We start from the raw sequence: 23851 nt of genomic DNA, 5'->3' as shown, positions 1-23851 counted from the left end.
AAAATGATTTCCTTTTTAAGTTGTCTGGCATGTGCAGAATCGACATTGGCTCATCCCTTGAGTTAGGTGCCTTTTAAAAGCTTGGGTGAATGTCATTGTTAAGTGTTATAGGAAACAAAAAAAGCATTTCAGGTAAAAGGACTGAACTGAGAATGAGGAAAAAGTGTGCGGTGTCCCAAGAAAAAAAATTGAAAGACCTCCAGAAGTGAGCCACACTATAAAAATCATTCACAGATTTTTCACATTATCCGCAGTTATTTTCCAAATGACAAGGAACAAATCTTTAGATTTCTTTAGATTTCACAAACTTTAAATGGTAAATCCAATATGCTGGAAACACAGTGCACTTTTCAGGTTTACTTTTTATACCTTTGCCATGTACACAATCATCAGTAGACCTTAAAGAAATCGAACTTGAGCTTCCATATTTACTTCAAACTAGTTATTGTAATCAATAAACTTCCTTTGCAAAAAGCACTCTCATGACTGCCCATATGGAAAAGATATATAAAAATCTTATAAAGTTTGTATCTGTCTTTTGTGAAACTTGTATGAAAAGCATACAAGAGTAAAAACAGATATAAGATCCCTTTAAATATCATATAAATGAAACTTGTAGGTTTTGGATACTTACTAAAAAAATATATGAAAGTCATGAGAAAGTGGCCACTTTCATGAGTAAATCATATAAGCCTTATATGATTCACTATATGAAGTAGGCCACATCTTATGCAAGTCTTTTATATGTTTTTACTATTTCTTTTCCATATGGGTGGGTTGCCTACTAAGGGGTATGCAGGCAACCAACTTCACTTTATAACTTCACAATCTTAGATTTTATTTAGTATATATTATATATTAGGTATTTGCTAACTTTGAACATAGCTTTGAAGCTGCTTTAATGATTTTCAGGCTTGTTTTTTTTTTTTTTGGTATCTGAGGGCAACCAAACAAGCTGTAAACACAACATTGACCTAGCATCATGTGTCATGGTCTGCGGTGGGTGGCTGGAATTTCCGTAAGGCTCCTGAACTTACCTGGGATCCGCCCCTGGGCAGGGCCAACTCCTCCAGCTCGTGCAAGCCTGGAGCCTATTTCAGGCAATCAAGTCAGAGGGATTTAAGCCACACGTTGATGTTCATTCACTGCCAGTTCATCATTAACCCATGTTGGTAACAGACCCTTATACGTCAAGTTCTTGCTGTGATTTAGCTTGTTAACAAGACTTTCTTGTGCTGTAGTTGCTGGATTCACCTTGGCTCACGCTCCACCTCTGGACTCAGGATACCAAGCAATCATTTTGAAACTCTCTCTGTGCCTCACCTGCCTGCCCTCCTGCCATCACACTCCATCTGAAGCCCTGGATCTCAGGTCAGCCTTTCCACGCCACTCAGCCTCCCCTGGATTCTCTTCATCCCCCCTCTCAACACTCTATGTCCCCTACTGCAATGTGACTATTCCCTGCTCAGCTCCACTCTGCATCTCAGGCCCCGTTCCCTCGCCCTAGACACGTTTCCCAGCCCACGCCGCGTCAAACTCCTGTCAACGTCTTATTGTTTTTTTGTTTTGTTTTTTTTTGTCCTTGCTACGTTTCTTGCACTTAAGCCTAATAAATAATTGTTACATCATCTGCTGTCTCTTCTCTGGGTTCCTGCACCTGAGTCCTGTTCAGTACAGGCCACTCGGCCTCGTGACATCATGTTTGAAGTTCACATAGTAAGCTTAGACACTGACCTTCTTTCCATTAGCTGTGTAATGCCACAGAGTGGGCTTCTCAAGGCATGCTGACAAAGGTTTCCTGCTGTGGATGGAAGCTACAGAGTTGTGGTCCCAGGACGACAAAACAAAGAGGTGAAAGATGCTAAAAAGCCTTTTAGAGCTAGGAAATGCTGCAGAGTTGGATAATAATTTTGAGTAGGCATGTTGCCATGACAGTCCTTGTCACATTAAACATAGTCCTTGACCCATTGGTAATTAAAGAATATGCATTAGTGGAGTTGTAATAAAAAAACAGCGAGGATCCAATCAATTGTTGGCTGTCATTTTTTTACATTAATAGTTTTAGCACTGAGCTGAATAGATGATTGGGTGTTTTGTGGTTTTCGTGCTTGTTTGTGCCCCGCTGGGTTATGCATTGTGTTTCCCTGTGGCCCTACAATAAAGCTCTGAAGCCAGCGGTAATTTGGATGCTAACGATCAGCAACACTTTTATTTATCATCTGACCAACCTCCTGCCCTCCACCTTGCCAGCCACCTGCAGCGGTACACAAGCGGCACTTTCGCCTGCAACCAATCCCGATGATTTGTCAGCCATGTGCAGCCGAGTGAGGTCTAATCTCCTGTATCTGACATCTGACAACAGTGACTAAGTGCCCAAACACTGGTTATCGACTGTTTCCCCAGGGCAGCCACCACTGATGAACTGGAAAAGGTAACAATGTTGTCCTCAAGGGTGAGCAGCTCTGGTCCACCCTCCCATCCACAGTTGCCACTGGTCACACTGGTGACTCAAAGAAAGTGGGCAACAAGTCATTTGTCATATTGCCCACTTGATCTTTTCATGATACATAATTAGTACACCCATACAATCCCTGAAGGGGAATTCCCCTGATTGCAAAAAAGAGAGACGGTGCTTCAAAGAGATTTATTTTAATATTCTTCAGTTACAAATGTGATGGTTTCCACATTTCGAATGAAAAGAACTGTTTTATTTTTATTCTGCAACTAAGAGGATATTTCCACATAAAGACTAAAAATTATTAAACCCTTGCGTTCCTCCTTTTGTCTGCTAGGTGGCAATGTGGCCTGTGTGGGTGGGTGGGTGGGGGTGCTTTTAAGCAAAGAGGACCATCCTTGGTCAGTTAAAAAAAAGATTAGAGGGCTAATCCTGATTTAACAGGTGTTATTATCCTCTCTTTAGGCGAATCTGTTTCCTCTGAGTTTGTCTCATGAAACTGATGCATATAGTCCATAAAATTGTTGAATGATAAGTGGCCTTATTTAATTAGAGAACCTATAAAGCTTAAAAGGTGTTGCAATCTGGTTGAAACTAAAGCTGGACCACCTACGAGGACATTTTTACAGTGCTATATTTGTTCAAATAATTTAATTACAATAATCCCATTCTCTTTGGTAATGAAACTCTTTGAGCAGGGAGTGGATGGGATGCTGTGATTGCAGTGTAATTGAGAACAAATTGATTTTCTTCACCTTGCATTAGGCTGTATTGATTGACCACAGTTTTGTTGTAGGTTTCAAGGAAATCAAAGTGGTCAGTAACCAGGGGTAAACTCACACTGCTGAGCCCCACTTTAACAGAGAGTATTTGACTCCAGAATGCTGTTCAGACTTGAGTGCTGTGAGAGGCGCATGACGTGATAACACTCGAGTCATCGGGAGCCAGCTCATACTGGATGACACTTTTTACTTGGCACATGTCCTGGTGCATTTTTGCATGAGGCAGAACAGATGGAAGTGTTCCATCGTGGCCATTACAAATATGTACCTTCATTTCAGAGAATGCATGTTTCTGCTGAAGCGTGACACTCAATTGCATCATTATTACAAGGCTTTGCAACTTTCTTGCAAATGCAAGAAGAAAAAAAAAAGTTTATTACACTCAAATGTGCACCCCACGTTTCCATGTCATCGCATCCAATTTTCTTGACAAGCAGTTCAAATATGACCACCCACTTCACTACAGTGGGGAATAAATCAGGCCCAAGCGCCATCTGTCTTTAAAAAGGGGGCTTCTTCCATCTTGATGCAGGCGTTCACGGTCAGTTATGGCTGTTCACGGTCACTAACCCGCTCCTACAACATGCTGTAGCGTAGCCTGTGGAGGACTTTATCGACAAGTGTACTCATAAGTCAGGCTGCTGGTGTTTCATAGACCGTCATCTGTTATCACTTCATCCATCTCCTCTATGGAGCACTGTGGGTGACCTGCAGATAAATCGCGTGTGGGGCCTTGTGACTGTCTCCAAGGACAAAATTAGATCGGTATGTACCTGTCAGCCTCATGAAATATGGAATTGGCCAATTCTTACTTGCAGTGGGCTAAGCCAGGGGCTTATCTTCAAACCTTAAGGACAACTGCTCAACAGCAGGCCAGTTTTGTGGCTTCTAGACAGCATATCAGCTATATTTCTGTAATTAGCTGAGCAGGATTGTACATACAATAACAGCATCTGCATAACAAATGCTTGTGCATGCTTTTCAATTCACTCTCAAGAGGAGACTACCTGGGTTATTTGAATATAGCAGAAGTCAACTGTGGACATAGAGGAGAGCTGCTGGCACACATCCCAGGTTTACATAGCCCCCGGCAGATTCTGCTAGAGGGGAGTGGTGTTTGTTTACTTTAAACCGCTCCATACCGAGGCCTCCACACTTATTCACTGCAGTATGATTTGGCGTGCTGGTGTGCATACTGCAATCAGCAAACAGTGCGGTGTGATGCCCTCCTTTTGATGGCTGTCTTTTCATATGTCTCTCTTCCTCTGTCTCCCTCCTGAGCACTGCAGAGCTCAGGGATGAGGAGGCAAGCATTTGTGGTTGAAACCAATACATCTCTGCATCCATCCACATGTCAGGGAAGTCATTACCACTGCAAACCTGTGAAGCTGCCAGGCTCTAGGGAAAGACTTCCCACTTTCCGATCTTCGTGTTTTCTGGGTCTCCACTAAATCCCAGCTGATATGGTCGAGGCCTCTGAACTTGCAACCCTGCGCAACAGAGGCCGCATATGGCTACACCCTTGAAGGCAGGATTTTAATGAGATGGTTTATTGTGCCCACGCATGACTGCCATTAGCACAGAGCATAAAAAGTGTCTCATAAATAAACGCTCGGGGGCCATTCTCTGAGGAAAGACAGAGAATCACTGGGCTCACCTGTGAACCTGAAATTAATGGAAGAGAACAGCAGCAGATACAACATATTCTACAGTGATCCTGGGGGCTCTACGCGAGACTGTTGAACCAAGAATGCATCAATACTATGACCTATTTTAATTTAATTAAAAAAAACAAACAGATTTTATTAACTTACAAAAGGACAGTTTTTATTCTAGGTCCAACTGCCAGTTATGTACAAGTGATAAAGCCATTTCAAAAACAACTAGAAAGTGCATTTTCTGAAGAAACTGCAGTGTGAATGCTTGAATCTGAATGTATGCACTGAAATGAATTAATTGCTGAATGTTAAGTTAAAAATCTGAATGAGCTGGAAAATACAGAATTTTTAACCTGAAAATAAAAGTGCAGAACTTTTGAAAGCTGATGTTCACACAGAAGAAGTTGGAAAAAGCTAAGCATGTTTAAAATGTAAATAATAAAAAGATGAGTAATGACAAAAGAAAATTTAGAGTCAGAAAACCTCTGAATGAATATTAAAAGTTCATATTCTTCTAATTGAAATGAACTTAAAAGATGAACAAACATTCTGCAGAAAATACAAACTTTAATATACAGCATGATGTTTTTCAGACATATACACATGTGTATATCATGTTTAATAGTATTACATACATCAATTTGTTTTGTATGTCATAGAAAATAACATAAAAATCTTAAGTCATATTTTACAGCTTCTTTCTGAAAAGGACTGGTAGAATAAAGAAAAATAACTAAATTAAATAACTAAATAAAAAATAATGAGCAACATATGAAATACATGAAAATTCAACTTTTAAAACCACAATCCTGAACCTTTAAATTGTGTTGGTTTCTTAGAACATGGCTGAACAGCTGTTTCTATCGGTCTACTTAATCTTCTGATCTGTCTACACATCTTTTTATTACTCATTCTTTTTTATGTTTTAATGTAAACAGAGTCCACACAGTGGTAAAAGAGAACTGTATAGAGATTTGTGAGTAAACTCAAATGAAAGCCTAAGGTGGTGACACAGTTTAACACATGCAAATAATCAAATAAACACATTAGTCCTTTTTGTGAACATGGATAAATAAGTATCAATACAGCATTGTTCAGCCATGCCACTAAAGGCTTTTTTACACATTGTTTTAACCTGGGCTCAGACACAAAGTCCCAAATTTAGTTAGTCCCTGACTTTGAGTTGTGGTTATGACTAATTATTATACACAAGGCTTTATCTATCTAAACTCTAAGGACACAAATATGAAAAAACCTATACTTACCAGCTGATACCCCACACTACACACTAGGTGTGCCATGTGACCTGAAACTTTGGTACAAAATCATCATAATCATTCTGTTAACACTGTTTTTTAACGCTGTTTGTGTTGCTGTTCAGCAGTTTAAAATGTTTTAGATTGGATTACATGGAATGAATTTGAATTTTCTTGGGGGGTTTTGTGTGTGTTTCGTTCTCAGCAGATTTTTTCTTCCATAACGTTGAATTCCAGTTACCACATTTCTGGTCATATGACATCCCAAGTGCCCACTTAAAAAAATCCCTACAGTTAATTCAACATTAAAACAAAATAAAAAAATGTTAAATAAATAAAGGTTTGCTCTGTGATGAAATATTAAATAAGCATACATTGTACAGAGCACTAACAATGAAAACAATCCTTTAGCCTGTTGATCAGAGAGAGGCAGTCATTATGTCCATTTAAAACCTGTAATCACAGAGCACAATGTTTCTGTGAAACTATGAAGTCCCATATGATCCTCATCACGTCCAGTGACTTCAGAGTGGATCCTCCCTGTCATCCGGCCAGTGTTTGATGTGTGGCAAGCAGCACAGAAGCAGGATAGCTGAGGACTTTAAAAGAAGAGCAGAAAACGGGAACATATGTAGTTGTAAATGTAAATATCAGTGATACTTGTCTTGTCAAAGGGAATAAAATAATGAAAATGTTAACTTACACACTCATTTAGAGAGGATCTTGACACTGCACAGAGGAGGCACAGTCAGTCTGACAATGATGGTGATCTCCAGGGATGTTTTCCTGCAGCAACATTCCTGCCAACTGGCCATATGATCCAGAGTAGTTGGTTTGTAATGAACAGAAAGGTGTATATGTTAGGTAGTGTGCACTCAGAGCTGGTCCTAAGAAACAAACACATCCTGTAATAAACTGAATACCTGTAGTAGTGCTGCTGCAAATATGAAGCCCTTCTATCATGAGTGGTTTCAAAGAAGGTGTTTTGGAGGCTCGGTCACAGAAACTGTGCAGTCTGTTCAGTCCTGAGTGTCTCAGCTCTGATGGGGATGGATCACAGAGGGAAACACCTGAGTACAGACATTACAATACACTCTAACACTCCTAAGGTCAAGTGAAAACACAATTTAAACACTTTACAAAGAATGAATACATGTTTTCATGGAAATTATGTCATTAACCCTTTTTGTTGTGAGTAAATCTCACCGACTGCTTGTGGGACAAGCTAGAAGGAGGACTTATCACAGAATGTCTCCTGTGCTCCAGATGTGAAGTCTCACGCTCTGATCGTACGGCGATGAAGATGGTGATGATGAAGCCTCTCTGATCTGTGGCATTACAGTTTCTAGCTGCTATGTGCTTCACACTGTTGGATCTTACATGTGAAGCTTGGAGAAGACACAGGAGGACTGTGTCTCTCTTAAAAAAGAAAAAGGGAAACCTAACACCCCCCCCCCCCCCCTCAGCTCCCACCGTAAACCCCCCCCTCAACTCCCCAACCTCACACCATCCAATGTCTATACAAATGTAGGGTATCAGCTGGTAACAGAAAGCAAGTGTTACATATGTACTACTTATGTAACACTGCTGAAACATTTCTGGCCAGAAATGTGCAGTTATCAACCCAGACCCACCCTGATGATTGCACTGGCCGAAACATGATAAAAGCTCATAAAAATGTATGTTTCATCGAAAGATTTGTCCAAAAATATAATCGTATACTTTTGAAAAAGTTTAAAGTTTATAACAAACCAAAATAATAACATTTTTGTAAATAGTATTTCAAAATAGAGGCACACATAAAGTGGCTTAACTGTCATTATTGCTGTAATTAGGTTTGTTTGTTTGTTTGTGTTTGTTTTTTTAAAAAGCAACCTTTAGTCATTATTGTTCTCTCAGAAACAATGAAGAAGCTGTTGAACATTTATGTGTTGTGTAGGCAATCCTCTGGTCCACCCTCCCTCCCTCCCAGCCACGGTGAGACTGGGGCAGCCTGGCAGGATGTTGAAGCCTGGCTGCAGAGAGGATATGCCTACACTATTCATTTTAAACTGCTATATTTGATTTTTCTGACATTTATAGGTTACTGTTAGTGAATTTTAGATTTTCTGTGATAAATAAAATTGTCATCTTTTACTGATCATTACTTAATTCATGTAATTGTATTTTATGTAAACAATTCAACCATTATACTGCAATGCAGAGCGTCAACTTTTAAATATCGCTCTACTTTCTTAAGTCATTCAAAAATATAGAAATTACTTACTGTATTCAAAGATCTAGATCATGAATCATCACAGGACAATACACAGTATACTGGGTCATGGTAACTATGGTAGGTCTTCAAGACTCCAGAATGGAGACATCGATCTGGCTGAGAAATGAAAATTAGGTCAAGCAGTGTGTTCTTCTCTGTGGTAGGGGCAGTGATGACCTGTGCGTATCCCCTAGACTCAAACAACTCCATGATTGGTTTGTTTGCACTGGATAAAACATTCTCATTAAAATCACCACAAACTATGATGGGATGACAGTCCATGATCTCCAATGAGTCTAATAGGCTTACCAGGTTTTTCAGGAATGGCCTCAGAGTGTAGTCTGGAGGTCTGTATACAACTGCAATCAGAGCACTGACTGGTGCTTCAACCTTTAAAGCCAGAAATTCAAGGTCAGTTACATTATGGATGTACTGTTTTTCATGCACTTGAATGTCACTTTTCACATAAACAGCAACTCCACCACCACTTCTGTTTGCCATTTGGGGAAAGTTTGTGTAGGACAGGTGTCTGTTGCGTTTGAACAAATTGTAATTTTCCAAGTGGAGACTCTCTGCGACAAAAGAGCCCCGCAGGTGTGTTTCTGTTAGGCACAAAACATCTGCTAGACACAATTCATGGTGACTTTTGATGTCATTAATGTGAGCTGGCAGTCCCTCTGTATTATGATGAACAATGGTGAAAACCTCTGACCTGCTGAGGGTTTGTCTCACGTGTAGAAGAGGCATCATGTCATCAAGGTTGGCTTGTCTCATGTTCTCAAGTGCTGCAGTGATTTCTGGGTTGGTGAATATTTTTTTCTCCTCCATATCAAGAAGATACAGTCCACTGAGAGACGTCACTCTACTGACAGCTACGTAGGCCATGCCGGGCTCAAAAATGCTCTTAAGAGAGACAACAGCTGATGTAGTTGTCATACCCTGTACCTTATGTATTGTACATGCAAAGGCCAGCTTCACTGGGAACTGTCTTCGTACCACTCCTTTCTGCTTCAGATTCTCCTCTGCTCTCTCAATGTACACCATGTCGTCTGCTGGTGTGCGGTTATTCTTTCCAGATGTCTCATTATCCATTTTAAGTCCAAGTTTGATGATGTGTTGGTCGTTTTCAGAGTGAACTACTCTAAGTAGTTTTCCAAAAGCTCCATTAACCAAACCATTTTGTATGTCAATGTTTCTGGTGAGCATGACACGAGCTCCTTCTGCAACTTTCAGTGTGTCTGGTAACTCATTTTTACCTCCTTTCAATGGTCTGTCTTGAAGTGCCATTCTGCCAGTTCTAGGATCTTTTCTATAATCATCTGCATGGATGTCAATGATATGAGTGTGGAGCAGAGCCAGTGTTGAAGAGTTGTGTGCATCCACTTCTTTATTAGTTGCAAAAATGTGCAATGCATCAGTCGGACAATGGGCTGGTTCAGTTATGGCCTGTAACAACAAATCTCTATCTGCTTCGCAAAGCTCATCCAACTTTCCTTTTACACGAATTCTGTTCAGCATCTCAGCAAAGACAACATCATCTTTCTGACGCATAATCTCAGTCAGAGTGATCATCTGAAAATGCTCCCGCCACAGGTCGATCTCGGACGGGTCGTGCACACAGAGAGGTTTAGACTGTCGCACTGGGGGTAGCTGATAGAAGTCTCCGACAGCAATGACTGACATGCCTCCAAAGGGTCTCCGAGTCCCTTTGATCTGTTTGAGTCTTGCATCTACATATGCAAACAGATGTCTTGACACCATAGACACTTCGTCAATGACGATTATTTCAGCATTCAAAAGTTCTGATCTGACTTCATCCAGCTGATTGCCAAGTCCCTGAATGGGAGGTTTTAAGCTTCTAGGCAGCTTGAGAAGAGAATGCAGTGTTGTTCCAGAAATGTTAAAAGCTGCAGTCCCAGTGAAAGCAGTTAACAGGACAGTGGGTTTTGATATGTCAACGTCGTCTGCATATCTGGGCACTTTGCTCAGTATCTTAGATGCTTCTGAGTAGATGCATTTGATAAGATGTGATTTTCCTGTTCCAGCACCACCATTAATATAAAAGAAAAACTGCTCTGGATTTAGAGCACAGACTCTTTTAATGCACCAGTCTCTAACTGCATAAAATATGCAGGCTTGCTTCTTGTTCAGATTCTGAAACATCTGACGTAACAATGTGGGATCAATAGCAGGGGGTTCCCTGATGGCTCTGACTTCTGTTGAAGCATCAGCCTGACGGCTGTAGTCGGGCACATCTTCCTGTTCATTTTCATTGTCTCGCTCTCTTTCTTGTTCGACAAGTGGCAACCTTACGAGATCTGATTCAGGTGCCAGATTACACCATTCGTCAGTCACACCTCTGTTCTGCTCATATTCCTCAACAGCGCTCTCGATCTCCTCACTGTTTTTCTCATATTTTTCTCTGTTTCTTTTGACAATGTGTTGCACGTACTCAAGATGGTCAGTACCTGGTAGCTGTACACAGCCAGCACCATAGAAAGCCTGATAGGATGGCAACGATGGTGTTTTCAGTTCGTGGTCTGAACGATGAGGAAGGTACAGTTTAAGCAGTCTTCCGTAATATTGCTCTGGATGTTTTTCTTGTGAGCAGCGGTGAAATCTGATGATAGCAGGCTTATTGTTTTTGCGCCTTTGCACAAACCCCATCTCATTGAGAAGGGGCAAAACATCTTTACCTTTTTTCTGTTGGCCATAGACAATCCTGCAAGTAGCAGCAAAGTCTGCCATGCACATCTCCTCATACTCTGGTGTTTCAGGTCTGGCTTTGTATTTGTCATTCAAAGATGTCATCCAAACATTGGAAGACTCAGGTGTTGTGTTGTCCAGAACTGACAGGGGACGACTCATTTTCACAGGATTATCATCAGTTGGAATGAATATTACAGCACGTGAGCATTGCTTCATGTGAAGACCACATGCACGAGCAACACACTCCTGTGCACTGATCTCTCGCTTCTTTGAATATGCCTGCATGACGGCTCTCATTTCATCGCACTCATTTACACTGTCCTTATGGGAGTTCTCAATGACAGTTTTCAGGTACTCAGATAGCCCGCCCTCTTTTTTTGATATATATTTCATTAAATAATTTGCAGCACCAAAAGCATCTAAAACAAAGCTTATGTCGATATTACTGTTCCAGGCTTCAAGCAGATGTGGATTATAGCCGTTTATCCAAGAGTCTTTTGGATCACGCTTTAGTATGATCGTACTCCTCATGTTCATTTTATTCAGGTATCTCTCATATTCTGCATGTGTCAACTTGCATCTTTCCAAGAGCTGCTCTAAACTCATGGAAGCAGTTTCAGGTTCATTCAGCAGCTGGTTCAGTGGTCTGAGCTTGTTCTTTGCCGTTTCTACTTCCAGTGCATCATCCTCACTGGGTCTTGTGATCATTGTCTCATTGCAGGGTGGTTTGGGAAAACCAAAACGGCACCCGGAGCTTAAACTCCTAAAGCACGTCTTTGTGTGGTTCTTACTGTGTTTTTGCACTTCTGTTACTTTTTTGTACAGTTCAGGTTGTTTATGTGGATCAGGCAGCTGAGCTGTGATGTATTTGTTTATAAAATCAAGAACAGTTTGCTCATCATCCTCCTCAAACACAGGAGCACCTTCTACCCACAGGAGGCAGTGTATGTGTGGGCTTCCTCTGTGCTGAAACTCAACTCTGTAAAAGTAGTCAATGACTTTGCCAAGTGGCTCTGCGGGAGATAAGAGTAAATCTCTGAATAATGCTTCAACTCTCTTGTCAAACATGCGCATTGTTGTGACAGGATTGCTTCTCAGGATGTCACACTTTGCTGACCAGTCGAGTCCTTCAAAATTCACTTGTTCACCTTGCTGCCTTGTTATTGCCTCGATCACTTCAGGCCAGCGCATTTCAGCAGCTGAAAATGTGCAAAAGAACGTGGGAGTTCCCAACTGTCTGATCATGGCAAAAAGATCTCTTGTTGTTTTCTCCCAATAGGCTGGGGTTCCTCTCAGAGGCTGCATGAATCTCACTGCATCTTTATTTCGCACCAGTTTCTCCACCTCATGTTTATCTTGTAACATGCCTGAGGTTATTTTTCTACCATCTCTGGTCAGAGGCTTTGCCTTCCTTAACTGTACTGTCATGCTGGATGTAGCCAAGTGTATTTCAGTCACAAACTGTGCAAAGAATAAATAGTTTGTGTCTTTGGCAAAACGATCATCAATGCAGAAAAGTCTTGATTTGAAATACCCACTGGGGGATACTTTGATCAGCCTTCTTTCATCAAGTGTGTTTTGGCCTGTAGGAAACTGCACAGGGAAGGCCATGGCCTCCAGTTTAGGTGTTTTGAAAAAACTTATTGGATTGTTTCTCTCTGCAGGAGCAACAGAGTAGATTCCTTCACTGAAACATAATATCTCCTCAGCCACATCAGGGGGCTGCAAACAGGACTCGAGTGCAAAACCACCATTAGTCAGTCCATCTGCTTGCTCTGAATCATCTCTCATCTGTTCATGCGATTGTTCACCATCACAGGGTAACATGTCAATGTCCTGTTCATTTATATTTTGTGCTTCACTCAGTGCATTTTTCTCACAGCTGTCAATTTCCATTAAATCAGCCTCATCATAATCGTCCTCATTCATGTTTTCATCATCATCATCCTCATCATCTTCATCAGGAAGAGTTGGATCACACAGCTCAGCATCATCTCTGATGCTCACATCCTTATACTGTGGATGAATCTGCTTGAGTTTATGCAGTGCTTGCACAAGTTTAGACCAGCTTACAGTCTGAAACAGCTGATGACCTTTGTAAGACAAGCGTCTCTTCAGTTTTATTCTCATGACCTGAGAATTAATTCTCAATCGAGGCAATGCTTCAACAGTTTCCTGTACCTCGGATGGGACACAGACCACATTTCCTCTAATTGCTCTTTGTCTGCCTTTGGGAAGAGGAATGATCTTGGCAAATGGTATGCACTTGGCTATGAGATGTCTCTCCAGTATGTTGAGATCAGACAGTTCAGGTGGAGTATCAGCAAGATCCAGTTTATTGGCAACAGCAAGTGCTGGCATGGATCCATTTTTAAGATGATCGTGGCAGGTGTGACAAATCCACTCTCTCTTTCTCTCATCGGGAACATTGCACTGCTCATTTCTGCAGTTTTCATCACAAACATGAACAAATCTTCCAGTCAAACATGTTGCAACCACATGTGGGTTTTTGACATACTTTGACCTTGTGCAGGGTCGCACTTGGTTTGGAAATGAAGCCTTGAAGCATACAGTACATGGGTATGATGGTCCAGCTTTGATTTGTGATTTGAACACAGATATGGCCTCGTTGATCACACTGTTGTCACTCTCTTGGGTTTGTCTGTTCACCCATCTGTATTTCCTTTTTATTTTCATTGCACATCTCATGTTGTGCATAATCCTGAATGCAAGATTACTTTGATACCTGTCTCGCATTAGTTGTTTCATTAGTTGTCTGTGTCTTACTCTGAATGCGTTATCACGTGCATAACGCTGAGTCACTCGAGATCTCTGTCTCTCTCTGAATTCAGGGTTTTCTTGATACCTTTTAGTGATATAGTTTTTTTGTTTTTGTCTAAATTCAGCATTGTCACAGTAGCGTCTTTTAATATATTGTTGTTGTTTCTTTCTGAATTCATCGTTCTCACAGTAGCGTCTTTTAATATATTGTTGTTGTTTCTTTCTAACTGTAGCATTCTCAGAAAAACGTTTTTTAACATATTGTTTTTGTTTCTTTCTGAATTCATCATTTTCACAGTAACGTCTTTTCATATACTGTTGTTGTTTTTGTCTAACTTCAGGATTGTTTTTATATGTCTCGCTTGTGCAAGATTTTTTCTTTTCTTTGTAATCTTTATTTGAAGCGTACTTTTGTTGTTCTTTCCTTTTTTGGTTTTCTTTTCTCTGGTTTCTGGGTTTCTCTGATGCCATTAATCTTCTTTTCATTTTGTGCCTTTGTTGTTTATTAACTTTTTTCAGTTTTTGTAAAACTATATCAGAAAGGTCACAGGCAGCAACATTTGTTTTGGCAGCATTTGATTGACATGAAAAAGCATCACTTGATGGAAGGAAACTTAATTCACTGCATAGTTCTTCAGTTGGTATATTAGGAGGTTCATTCTGATCTTCATATGATGTGAACTGAGTCACGTGGACTTCTTTTTGTTTCACCAGTGGCGTACAAATGGACATTTGACAAAAGATATTTTCAGTCGGATCAGTGGTTGTGTTTCTCCTTGGAGTAGAGGAGTTTGCTTCATCAACAGTTGTATCAGAGTGAGTAGGTGCCACAGCAGTGGCAGCTGTTGGTCTGCAGACTGTGTCTGTGATAGTATCACTCAGGTTGACTGTGCTCATACTGTAGAACTGCACAGGCTTCAGTTCATAGTTACAAGAGGGTGATATCTCCATCATTTCATAAGAATCTTGGAGCCTCTTAATCATGTCACTGAGGAGTGTGAATTTCAGCATCACAGCTGTACCACGATTACGTGACTGTAGTAGTAGAGGAAGACCACTGGGTGTTCTGGAGTGTGGGTCAAAGAAACCATATTTGCCTGATGTGGATCTGAACACTGCGATACACAATCCACTCATAATCAGTAAGGCATACTGCACATCTGACAACAGGCAGCTCAGTCCTGCTTCTAAGCTGAGAAAGGTATCTACTGCCTCCTCTGGAGGTTCTTCAAATGTCCCATACCGGGAAGGCTGTGTCATGTCGACATCATACATAGACCTGCGAGCATCAACTTTGTCTGGCAGCTCATCGGTTGCCAAATGAATATTTTTAGGAAATCTTTTCTTGGCCTCTTTGTACATCACATCACCTTTATCCAAGACCAGATTTAGGTCAGCTGTAGTCATGTTTTCATTCTCATGAAGGAAAGCAAGAAATGTGAGTGAGTTACATGTGCACTGCTTGTTTCTGGAGTCTCCATATTTAGGATGAGCCTGGCTGCGAGATGCACAGACATGTATAACAGAGGGCTGGTTTTCAAGGTTCAGTCTTTCTGCATGAGATGGTCCTGCCACATCACTGTGACAGCCTCTTTTCAAAAAATCAGCATAACCCACCTGTGGGTCACATAACACCTCATGTTGTTCATTAAATTCATGCTGCAGTCCACTCTTTACAGCATCAGCATAAGATACCTGTTGTACATGTGCAGGAACATGTTGACCTGCCTGTTTGACACTGTCAGAATTGGTCTTTGTAGACACACTGTCTTCTGCAGAGCTCTGAGGAAAATCAAACTCAGCTTGTTCACATGTTGGTACACTGTGAAACTCATGAAACTTTTTCCAGCGTTGTTTTGCAGCTTGTGACTTTTTCTGCTTCCTTGGCATTTTCACACACCTGCAAGTGTTTCTTAGTCTTTAGAAAAATTGTTCACAAGATAAGAGTGGCACACACCAGGAGATGTTGTCTTTGTTTTTATATTTCAGTTTTTATTTGTCTTAAACAGTTGTCTTTCGTTTGACAGTTTGTTCTTCAGTTGAGAGAATATTATGCACTCTCTTTATTGGCTTGGCATTTTTCAGCAGCAAGCCAAGAGTGAAAAACAGGTAGAGAGAAAATTTAGAAGAGAGAACAGGCAGAGCAGGAGAGACACGGCTGGGAAATCACAGTCAAACCGTGAATTAGTTTTCTTTGTTTGTTCAGTTTGTTCTCAGGTAGAGGCAATATATGCACTCTTTATTGCTTTAATGGCTTGGCGTTTTTCAGCAGCAAGCCAAGAGTGAAAAACAGGTAGAGAGAAAATTTAGCAGTGAGAACAGACAGAGCAGGAGAGACACGGCTTTAAATCAAACCGCAGATTTTTCTTTGTTTGTTCAGTTTGTTCATAGGTTGAGGCAAAATATGCACTCTTTATTGTTTTATTGGCTTGTGCATTTTTCAGCAGCAAGCCAAAGAGTGAAAAACAGGTAGAGAGAAAATTTAGCAGAGAGAACAGACAGAGCAGGAGAGACACGGCTTTAAATCAAACCGCAAAAGGATTGTTGGTTTGGCAAAATTTCTCACAAACCACAGAGTGAAATACAGATGGAAAGAAGGCAGAGACAATAGGTGGAGCAGGACAGAGGATAGAGGGGTTGGGGGGTTGGGATGTGAGAGAGAAGACTGGAGATCTGGTCCTTGTTCTTCTTCTTCTACACACTCTGAACAAAAAACAAGAAAAAATAATAATTTTATTAAAATTATATCACATGGTAATTGTATGAACTAAATGTGACTACTGCAAAAGGACAAAACAAATATTCAAGCTAAACTGTTGTCGGCTGCCATGTGCAAAAAGTTGCATAATTGGGCACTTTTTAAAATAATAAATATTTAATTAAATTCAGCAATAATATTTTTAAATACAAATATGATTGAGTGAATCATTAATTAATCACATGTAGTATGACTACAAAAATGTACGAAAAAAATATTTTAGCCCAATTGTTAAGCTGCACTTATGTGTATTTATTATAAAATTGTGTTTAAAAGGTCTAGCACAAAGTTTGAACCCATCACTTTACAGCTTATATTAGTCATATTATTTTTTTATTTTGGTCTACTTCTCTTACAGTATGTGCACACCTACCAGGCAAAGCACAGTGTCAGTCAGGTTCCTGAAAGAAACGAGAAATAATACGTTAGTTGTCTGTACAGTGTTATCAGACTAACAGAAATACAAAGCCCACACGACATGATACACTGAACTTCTAGTCAGCAGGGTAATTATAGAGTAATATAGCACACCAACTGATACAGCAGTCATTTTACAATTCAAACTAATTAACTGAAGTATTGCCACTTATGTAAGGCTACTGTTAGACTGTTACTAGCCTTAGCATTGCTGCTAGCGCTAGCATTCCGGCTAGCATTAGCACTTCAGTTAGTGTTAGCATTGCAGCTAGCGTTAGCATTGCAGCTAGCGTTAGCATTGCAGCTAGCGTTAGCATTGCAGCTAGCGTTAGCAATGCTGCTAGCGCTAGCACTCTTACTGTTAAAACTGAGCCACAATGGCAATAATAAAGCTAATTTCTTACTTTTGTCTCACTGACCGGCAAGAAATATCACAGGAATATTATTTTTGTCAGTTAACAACTGCTAAGGCTAGTGTTAGCACTATAGCTAGCGTTAGCATTGTTGCTAGCATTAGCATTGAAGCTAGCGTTAGCACTGCTGCTAACAGCAAAACGTAATAAACGTATATAAATGATAGCGAAGGTTATTCTTTTTTCTTTCTTTCTTCTTTGAATTGTTTTTAACTCTGTTGGACTTGATATGTGAGTTTAAATGTCAAACATGTATTTTTTCCATCATAAAAATAAAACACTGCAGTACTGAGTGTACTGTACTTACCACAGCAGAGAGCAAAGCGGAATGACGACAGTTGGTCCAGTGATAGGTTAAAAACAGATGAGGCGTTCAGGTGGTGCTTGGAAATTTGATCATCAGTTTGAACAGCAATAATGAGCATATACATGTCTGTGTGTTGGTCTCTGTGTGTGACAGACATAGAGAGATAGAGGGAAAAAATACACTATACTAGTGTAAAAATTGGTCCTTTTTGCCCAAGTATAAGCGAATGAGTGACATACAGAAAAACAGGGCAACTGGCATTAAATGAGCAAATAAAAAGTATTAAATCTTGAACTGTTTTGTGGGTTTTATTTTAAGACTACTTTGAGTGTATTCGTGGGGAGATAAACTATACAGACTATAAACAGAGACATTAAATGAGATTAGGTTAGTTAAACGTTAGTTAAAAGGTGGGAAAATTAACTACAGACCGATAGATGCTGAGAGCTTTAATTATCCAGTCAGTTGATGATTTTGAAATCATCAACTGACTCCAACTGCCCAGATCTGAAAAACCTTTGTGCCAATCACAATGCTCTACTTAGTTGGCATATACTAACTAGTGACAAACTATTAATCTGTGGCAAAACCCTGTCAAATCTGTCTTATTGTACTTTTGAAAAAGTTAATCTTACTACAATCTAACATTTTTAGGTTTAACCTTGGCAGAGTGAGAGAGAGCTCGTTAAGCAGGCAGGTGTGAGCCTGGTTGCTATAGTGACAATGGCTCCATACACACGACACAGACATGCACCTCACTTTTGCTGCTTAAAATGAACAGAAAAGTCAGGCCGAAACAAATCGTTCCCAAATGAAAAGTAAAAGTCGTATTGACAAAATTCTTTCACCGTGAGCGACAGCAGCTTCTAGTCTACTGAATTCTCAGTTTTCATGCCTGTGGAGTTTATTATATGGACGTGGTGACAGTGGAAAGACACCATACTCTTCTGATTTTCAAACGAACCTTCTGAGCCCTTTTAACATTAGAGTCTATGGAAGAGTTGGAGGGAGGAGGCTGCGCATTGGTGACATTTATGAAAGAACCATAACACCTAGTACAATAGTAAACACATTGGATGAAAGAGGACAGCGATGGCTACGTTTTGAGGGTAAAATCATACCTGTAGAGCAAACGCTGTGGACACAGCAGCAGTTTTAAAAAAGATTTTAAGATTAATTTTTTTGCTCCTCTCACTCTAGCAGTTGAGCTGTCTCACTCTAGCCCCAACATTCCGTCCCATACACACCCATTATAAACTCTGAAACGGGTGAAAAAACATCATGAAACTTAAACTGGAACTGAAGAAAAAGTATAATAGATATTGAAAAGATAAATACAAGTTGAATAGTTGAATGTCTTGTCTTCGTTTTAAAGTTTGAATGGTGGCTCTATGTCAATGTATGTGGAAGTAGTAAGAGTTTAAAAATGAGTAAATTGAATGAGAATTTGAAGGGTCTCCCCATTGAAATACATGGGAAATTTTTGTTGAATAAAGTTGAATAAAATTAAAAATATAAATGTTAAAAATGAGAAAAATAGAAGCAGTGTTGTCCAAAAGAATAGGAATCTAACGGTGTTTGAATGGTTTTTCTAAGTTGAACGGTTTTGAAGGAGTAGGATTACAAAAAACGTACGGAATAGATAAAATATAATAACTAGAAAGTGCATTTTCTGAAGAAACTGCAGTGTGAATGCTTGAATCTGAATGTATGGACTGAAATGAATTAATTGCTGAATTTTGAGTTAAAAATTTTGAATGAGATAAAAAAAAAAAAAAAACAACCTGAATTTAACCTGAAAACAACAGTGCTGAACTGCTAAAAGCTGAAGGTTACACAGAAGAAGAAGTTGGAAAAAAGCTGAAAATGTTTTAATTGTAAATTAGAAAAACCTAAGAAATGAGAAAAGAACATTTAGAGTCAGAAAACATCTGAAAGAATATTAAAAGGTCATATTCTTTGAATCACTGAATGACTAAAATGTGATCCCTCCACTTGGACCCACACAGTTTAAAAAGTTTACATCTCTGAGCTTTGAAAGACAAGATGTTGGAAAAAGAACAACGATGGCGACGTTTTGAGGGTAAAATGATGGCTTTAACACTGTGGACACAGCAGCAGTTGAAAGAGAAGTGTTTAAGATGAATCTTGGCAGAGTGAGAGAGAGAGCTCGTTAAGCAGGCAGGTGTGAGCCTAGTTGCTATAGTGACCGCACCCAAGGGCTCCATACACACGGACACAGACATGCACCTCACTTTTGCTGCTTAAAATGAACAGAAAAGTCAGGCCCAAACAAATCGCTCCCAAATGAAAAGTAAAAGTCGTATTGACAAAATTCTTTCACCGTGAGCGACAGCAATGTCTAGTCTACCTAATTCTCAGTTTTCATGCCTGTGGAGCTTATTATATGGACGTGGTGACAGTGGAAAGACACCATGCTCTTCTGATTTTCAAACGAACCTTCTGAGCCATTTTAACATTAGAGTCTATGGAAGAGTTGGAGGGAGGAGGCTGTGCATTGGTGACATTTATGAAAGAACCATAACACCTAGGACAATAGTAAACACATTGGATGAAAGAGGACAGCCATGGCTACGTTTTGAGGGTAAAATCATACCTGTAGAGCAAACGCTGCGGACACAGCAGCAGTTTTAAAAAAGATTTTAAGATTAATTTTTTTGCTCCTCTCACTCTAGCAGTTGAGCTGCCTCACTCTAGCCCCAACATTCCGTCCCATACACACCCATTATAAACTCTGAAACGGGTGAAAAAACATCATGAAACTTAAACTGGAACTGAAGAAAAAGTATAATAGATATTGAAAAGATAAATACAAGTTGAATAGTTGAATGTCTTGTCTTCGTTTTAAAGTTTGAATGGTGGCTCTATGTCAACGTATGTGGAAGTAGTAGGAGTTTAAAAATGAGTAAGTTGAATGAGAATTTGAAGGGTCTCCCCATTGAAATACATGGGAAATTTTTGTTGAATAAAGTTGAATAAAATTAAAAATATAAATGTTAAAAATGAGAAAAGTAGAAGCAGTCATGTCCAAAAGAATAGGAATCTAATGGTGTTTGAATGGTTTTTCTAAGTTGAACGGTTTTGAAGGAGTAGGAGTACAAAAAACGTACGGAATAGATAAAATATAATAATAACTAGAAAGTGCATTTTCTGAAGAAACTGCAGTGTGAATGCTTGAATCTGAATGTATGCACTGAAATGAATTAATTGCTGAATGTTAAGTTAAAAATCTGAATGAGCTGGAAAATACAGAATTTTTAACCTGAAAATAAAAGTGCAGAACTTTTGAAAGCTGATGTTCACACAGAAGAAGTTGGAAAAAGCTAAGCATGTTTAAAATGTAAATAATAAAAAGATGAGTAATGACAAAAGAAAATTTAGAGTCAGAAAACCTCTGAATGAATATTAAAAGTTCATATTCTTCTAATTGAAATGAACTTAAAAGATGAACAAACATTCTGCAGAAAATACAAACTTTAATATACAGCATGATGTTTTTCAGACATATACACATGTGTATATCATGTTTAATAGTATTACATACATCAATTTGTTTTGTATGTCATAGAAAATAACATAAAAATCTTAAGTCATATTTTACAGCTTCTTTCTGAAAAGGACTGGTAGAATAAAGAAAAATAACTAAATTAAATAACTAAATAAAAAATAATGAGCAACATATGAAATACATGAAAATTCAACTTTTAAAACCACAATCCTGAACCTTTAAATTGTGTTGGTTTCTTAGAACATGGCTGAACAGCTGTTTCTATCGGTCTACTTAATCTTCTGATCTGTCTACACATCTTTTTATTACTCATTCTTTTTTATGTTTTAATGTAAACAGAGTCCACACAGTGGTAAAAGAGAACTGTATAGAGATTTGTGAGTAAACTCAAATGAAAGCCTAAGGTGGTGACACAGTTTAACACATGCAAATAATCAAATAAACACATTAGTCCTTTTTGTGAACATGGATAAATAAGTATCAATACAGCATTGTTCAGCCATGCCACTAAATGCTTTTTTACACATTGTTTTAACCTGGGCTCAGACACAAAGTCCCAAATTTAGTTAGTCCCTGACTTTGAGTTGTGGTTATGACTAATTATTATACACAAGGCTTTATCTATCTAAACTCTAAGGACACAAATATGAAAAAACCTATACTTACCAGCTGATACCCCACACTACACACTAGGTGTGCCATGTGACCTGAAACTTTGGTACAAAATCATCATAATCATTCTGTTAACACTGTTTTTTAACACTGTTTGTGTTGCTGTTCAGCAGTTTAAAATGTTTTAGATTGGATTACATGGAATGAATTTGAATTTTCTTGGGGGTTTTTGTATGTGTTTCGTTCTCAGCAGATTTTTTCTTCCATACTGTTGAATTCCAGTTACCACATTTCTGGTCATATGACATCCCAAGTGCCCACTTAAAAAAATCCCCACAGTTAATTCAACATTAAAACAAAATAAAAAAAAAAGTTAAATAAATAAAGGTTTGCTCTGTGATGAAATATTAAATAAGCATACATTGTACAGAGCACTAACAATGAAAACAATCCTTTAGCCTGTTGATCAGAGAGAGGCAGTCATTGTATCCATTTAAAACCTGTAATCACAGAGCACAATGTTTCTGTGAAACTATGAAGTCCCATATGATCCTCATCACGTCCAGTGACTTCAGAGTGGATCCTCCCTGTCATCCGGCCAGTGTTTGATGTGTGGCAAGCAGCACAGAAGCAGGATAGCTGAGGACTTTAAAAGAAGAGCAGAAAACGGGAACATATGTAGTTGTAAATGTAAATATCAGTGATACTTGTCTTGTCAAAGGGAATAAAATAATGAAAATGTTAACTTACACACTCATTTAGAGAGGATCTTGACACTGCACAGAGGAGGCACAGTCAGTCTGACAATGATGGTGATCTCCAGGGATGTTTTCCTGCAGCAACATTCCTGCCAACTGGCCGTATGATCCAGAGTAGTTGGTTTGTAATAAACAGAAAGGTGTATATGTTAGGTAGTGTGCACTCAGAGCTGGTCCTAAGAAACAAACACATCCTGTAATAAACTGAATACCTGTAGTAGTGCTGCTGCAAATATGAAGCCCTTCTATCATGAGTGGTTTCAAAGAAGGTGTTTTGGAGGCTCGGTCACAGAAACTGTGCAGTCTGTTCAGTCCCGAGTGTCTCAGCTCTGATGGGGATGGATCACAGAGGGAAACACCTGAGTACAGACATTACAATACACTCTAACACTCCTAAGGTCAAGTGAAAACACAATTTAAACACTTTACAAAGAATGAATACATGTTTTCATGGAAATTATGTCATTAACCCTTTTTGTTGTGAGTAAATCTCACCGACTGCTTGTGGGACAAGCTAGAAGGAGGACTTATCACAGAATCTCTCCTGTGCTCCAGATGTGAAGTCTCACGCTCTGATCGTATGGCGATGAAGATGGTGATGATGAAGCCTCTCTGATCTGTGGCATTACAGTTTCTAGCTGCTATGTGCTTCACACTGTTGGATCTTACATGTGAAGCTTGGAGAAGACACAGGAGGACTGTGTCTCTCTTAAAAAAGAAAAAGAAAAAAGGAAACCTAACACCCCCCCCCCTCAGCTCCCACTGTAACCCCCCCCCCCCGCTCAACTCCCCAACCTCACACCATCCAATGTCTATACAAATGTAGGGTATCAGCTGGTAACAGAAAGCAAGTGTTACATATCGTTAGCTTCATAGCATAAGTGCCTAAGTCATTGACTTAGTCAAATGACTTAGGCAATTATGCTATGAAGCTAACGATATGTACTACTTATGTAACACTGCTGAAACATTTCTGGCCAGAAATGTGCAGTTATCAACCCAGACCCACCCTGATGATTGCACTGGCCAGAAACATGATAAAAGCTCATAAAAATGTATGTTTCATCGAAAGATTTGTCCAAAAATATAATCGTATACTTTTGAAAAAGTTTAAAGTTTATAACAAACCAAAATAATAACATTTTTGTAAATAGTATTT

The 23851-nt window shown here is 39.3% G+C and overlaps 1 protein-coding gene and 2 long non-coding RNA genes across 5 annotated transcripts; all 3 read right to left on the bottom strand.

The window, feature by feature from the left end:
• Nucleotides 1-5495: 5495 nt before the first annotated feature.
• Nucleotides 5496-9635, bottom strand: LOC143414057 (uncharacterized). 3 transcript variants are annotated; one of them, XR_013094622.1, is made up of 4 exons: nucleotides 7358-7576; nucleotides 7075-7191; nucleotides 6855-6958; nucleotides 5496-6750 (listed from the first exon to the last, which is right to left on the bottom strand). XR_013094622.1 is itself a non-coding variant. In XM_076877698.1 (4 exons), exons 1-3 carry the CDS (start codon nucleotides 9612-9614, stop codon nucleotides 6900-6902), a joined length of 1071 nt encoding a protein of 356 aa, XP_076733813.1. In that variant the 5' UTR covers nucleotides 9615-9635; the 3' UTR covers nucleotides 5496-6750; nucleotides 6855-6899. The 3 variants fall into 3 exon arrangements, 2 of the variants coding, with proteins under 2 accessions (XP_076733813.1, XP_076733812.1); XM_076877698.1 differs by lacking the exon at nucleotides 7358-7576 and adding an exon at nucleotides 8718-9635 and having other exon boundaries at nucleotides 7075-7189; XM_076877697.1 differs by lacking the exon at nucleotides 7358-7576 and adding an exon at nucleotides 8718-9635 and having other exon boundaries at nucleotides 6855-7189.
• Nucleotides 9636-15958: 6323 nt separating this feature from the next.
• On the bottom strand, nucleotides 15959-18202 carry LOC112435225 (uncharacterized). Its single transcript, XR_003024483.2, has 2 exons — nucleotides 17030-18202; nucleotides 15959-16601 (listed from the first exon to the last, which is right to left on the bottom strand). It is a non-coding gene; the product is annotated as an uncharacterized LOC112435225 (long non-coding RNA).
• A 3121-nt stretch (nucleotides 18203-21323) lies between these two features.
• Nucleotides 21324-23417, bottom strand: LOC143414084 (uncharacterized). Its single transcript, XR_013094640.1, has 3 exons — nucleotides 22905-23417; nucleotides 22685-22788; nucleotides 21324-22580 (listed from the first exon to the last, which is right to left on the bottom strand). It is a non-coding gene; the product is annotated as an uncharacterized LOC143414084 (long non-coding RNA).
• Between the last annotated feature and the right edge of the window lie 434 nt (nucleotides 23418-23851).

This window comes from Maylandia zebra, linkage group LG19 (assembly GCF_041146795.1).
Source record: "Maylandia zebra isolate NMK-2024a linkage group LG19, Mzebra_GT3a, whole genome shotgun sequence".
NCBI classification, from domain to species: Eukaryota; Metazoa; Chordata; class Actinopteri; order Cichliformes; family Cichlidae; genus Maylandia; species Maylandia zebra.
This window is presented reverse-complemented; position numbering and strand designations above follow the sequence as displayed.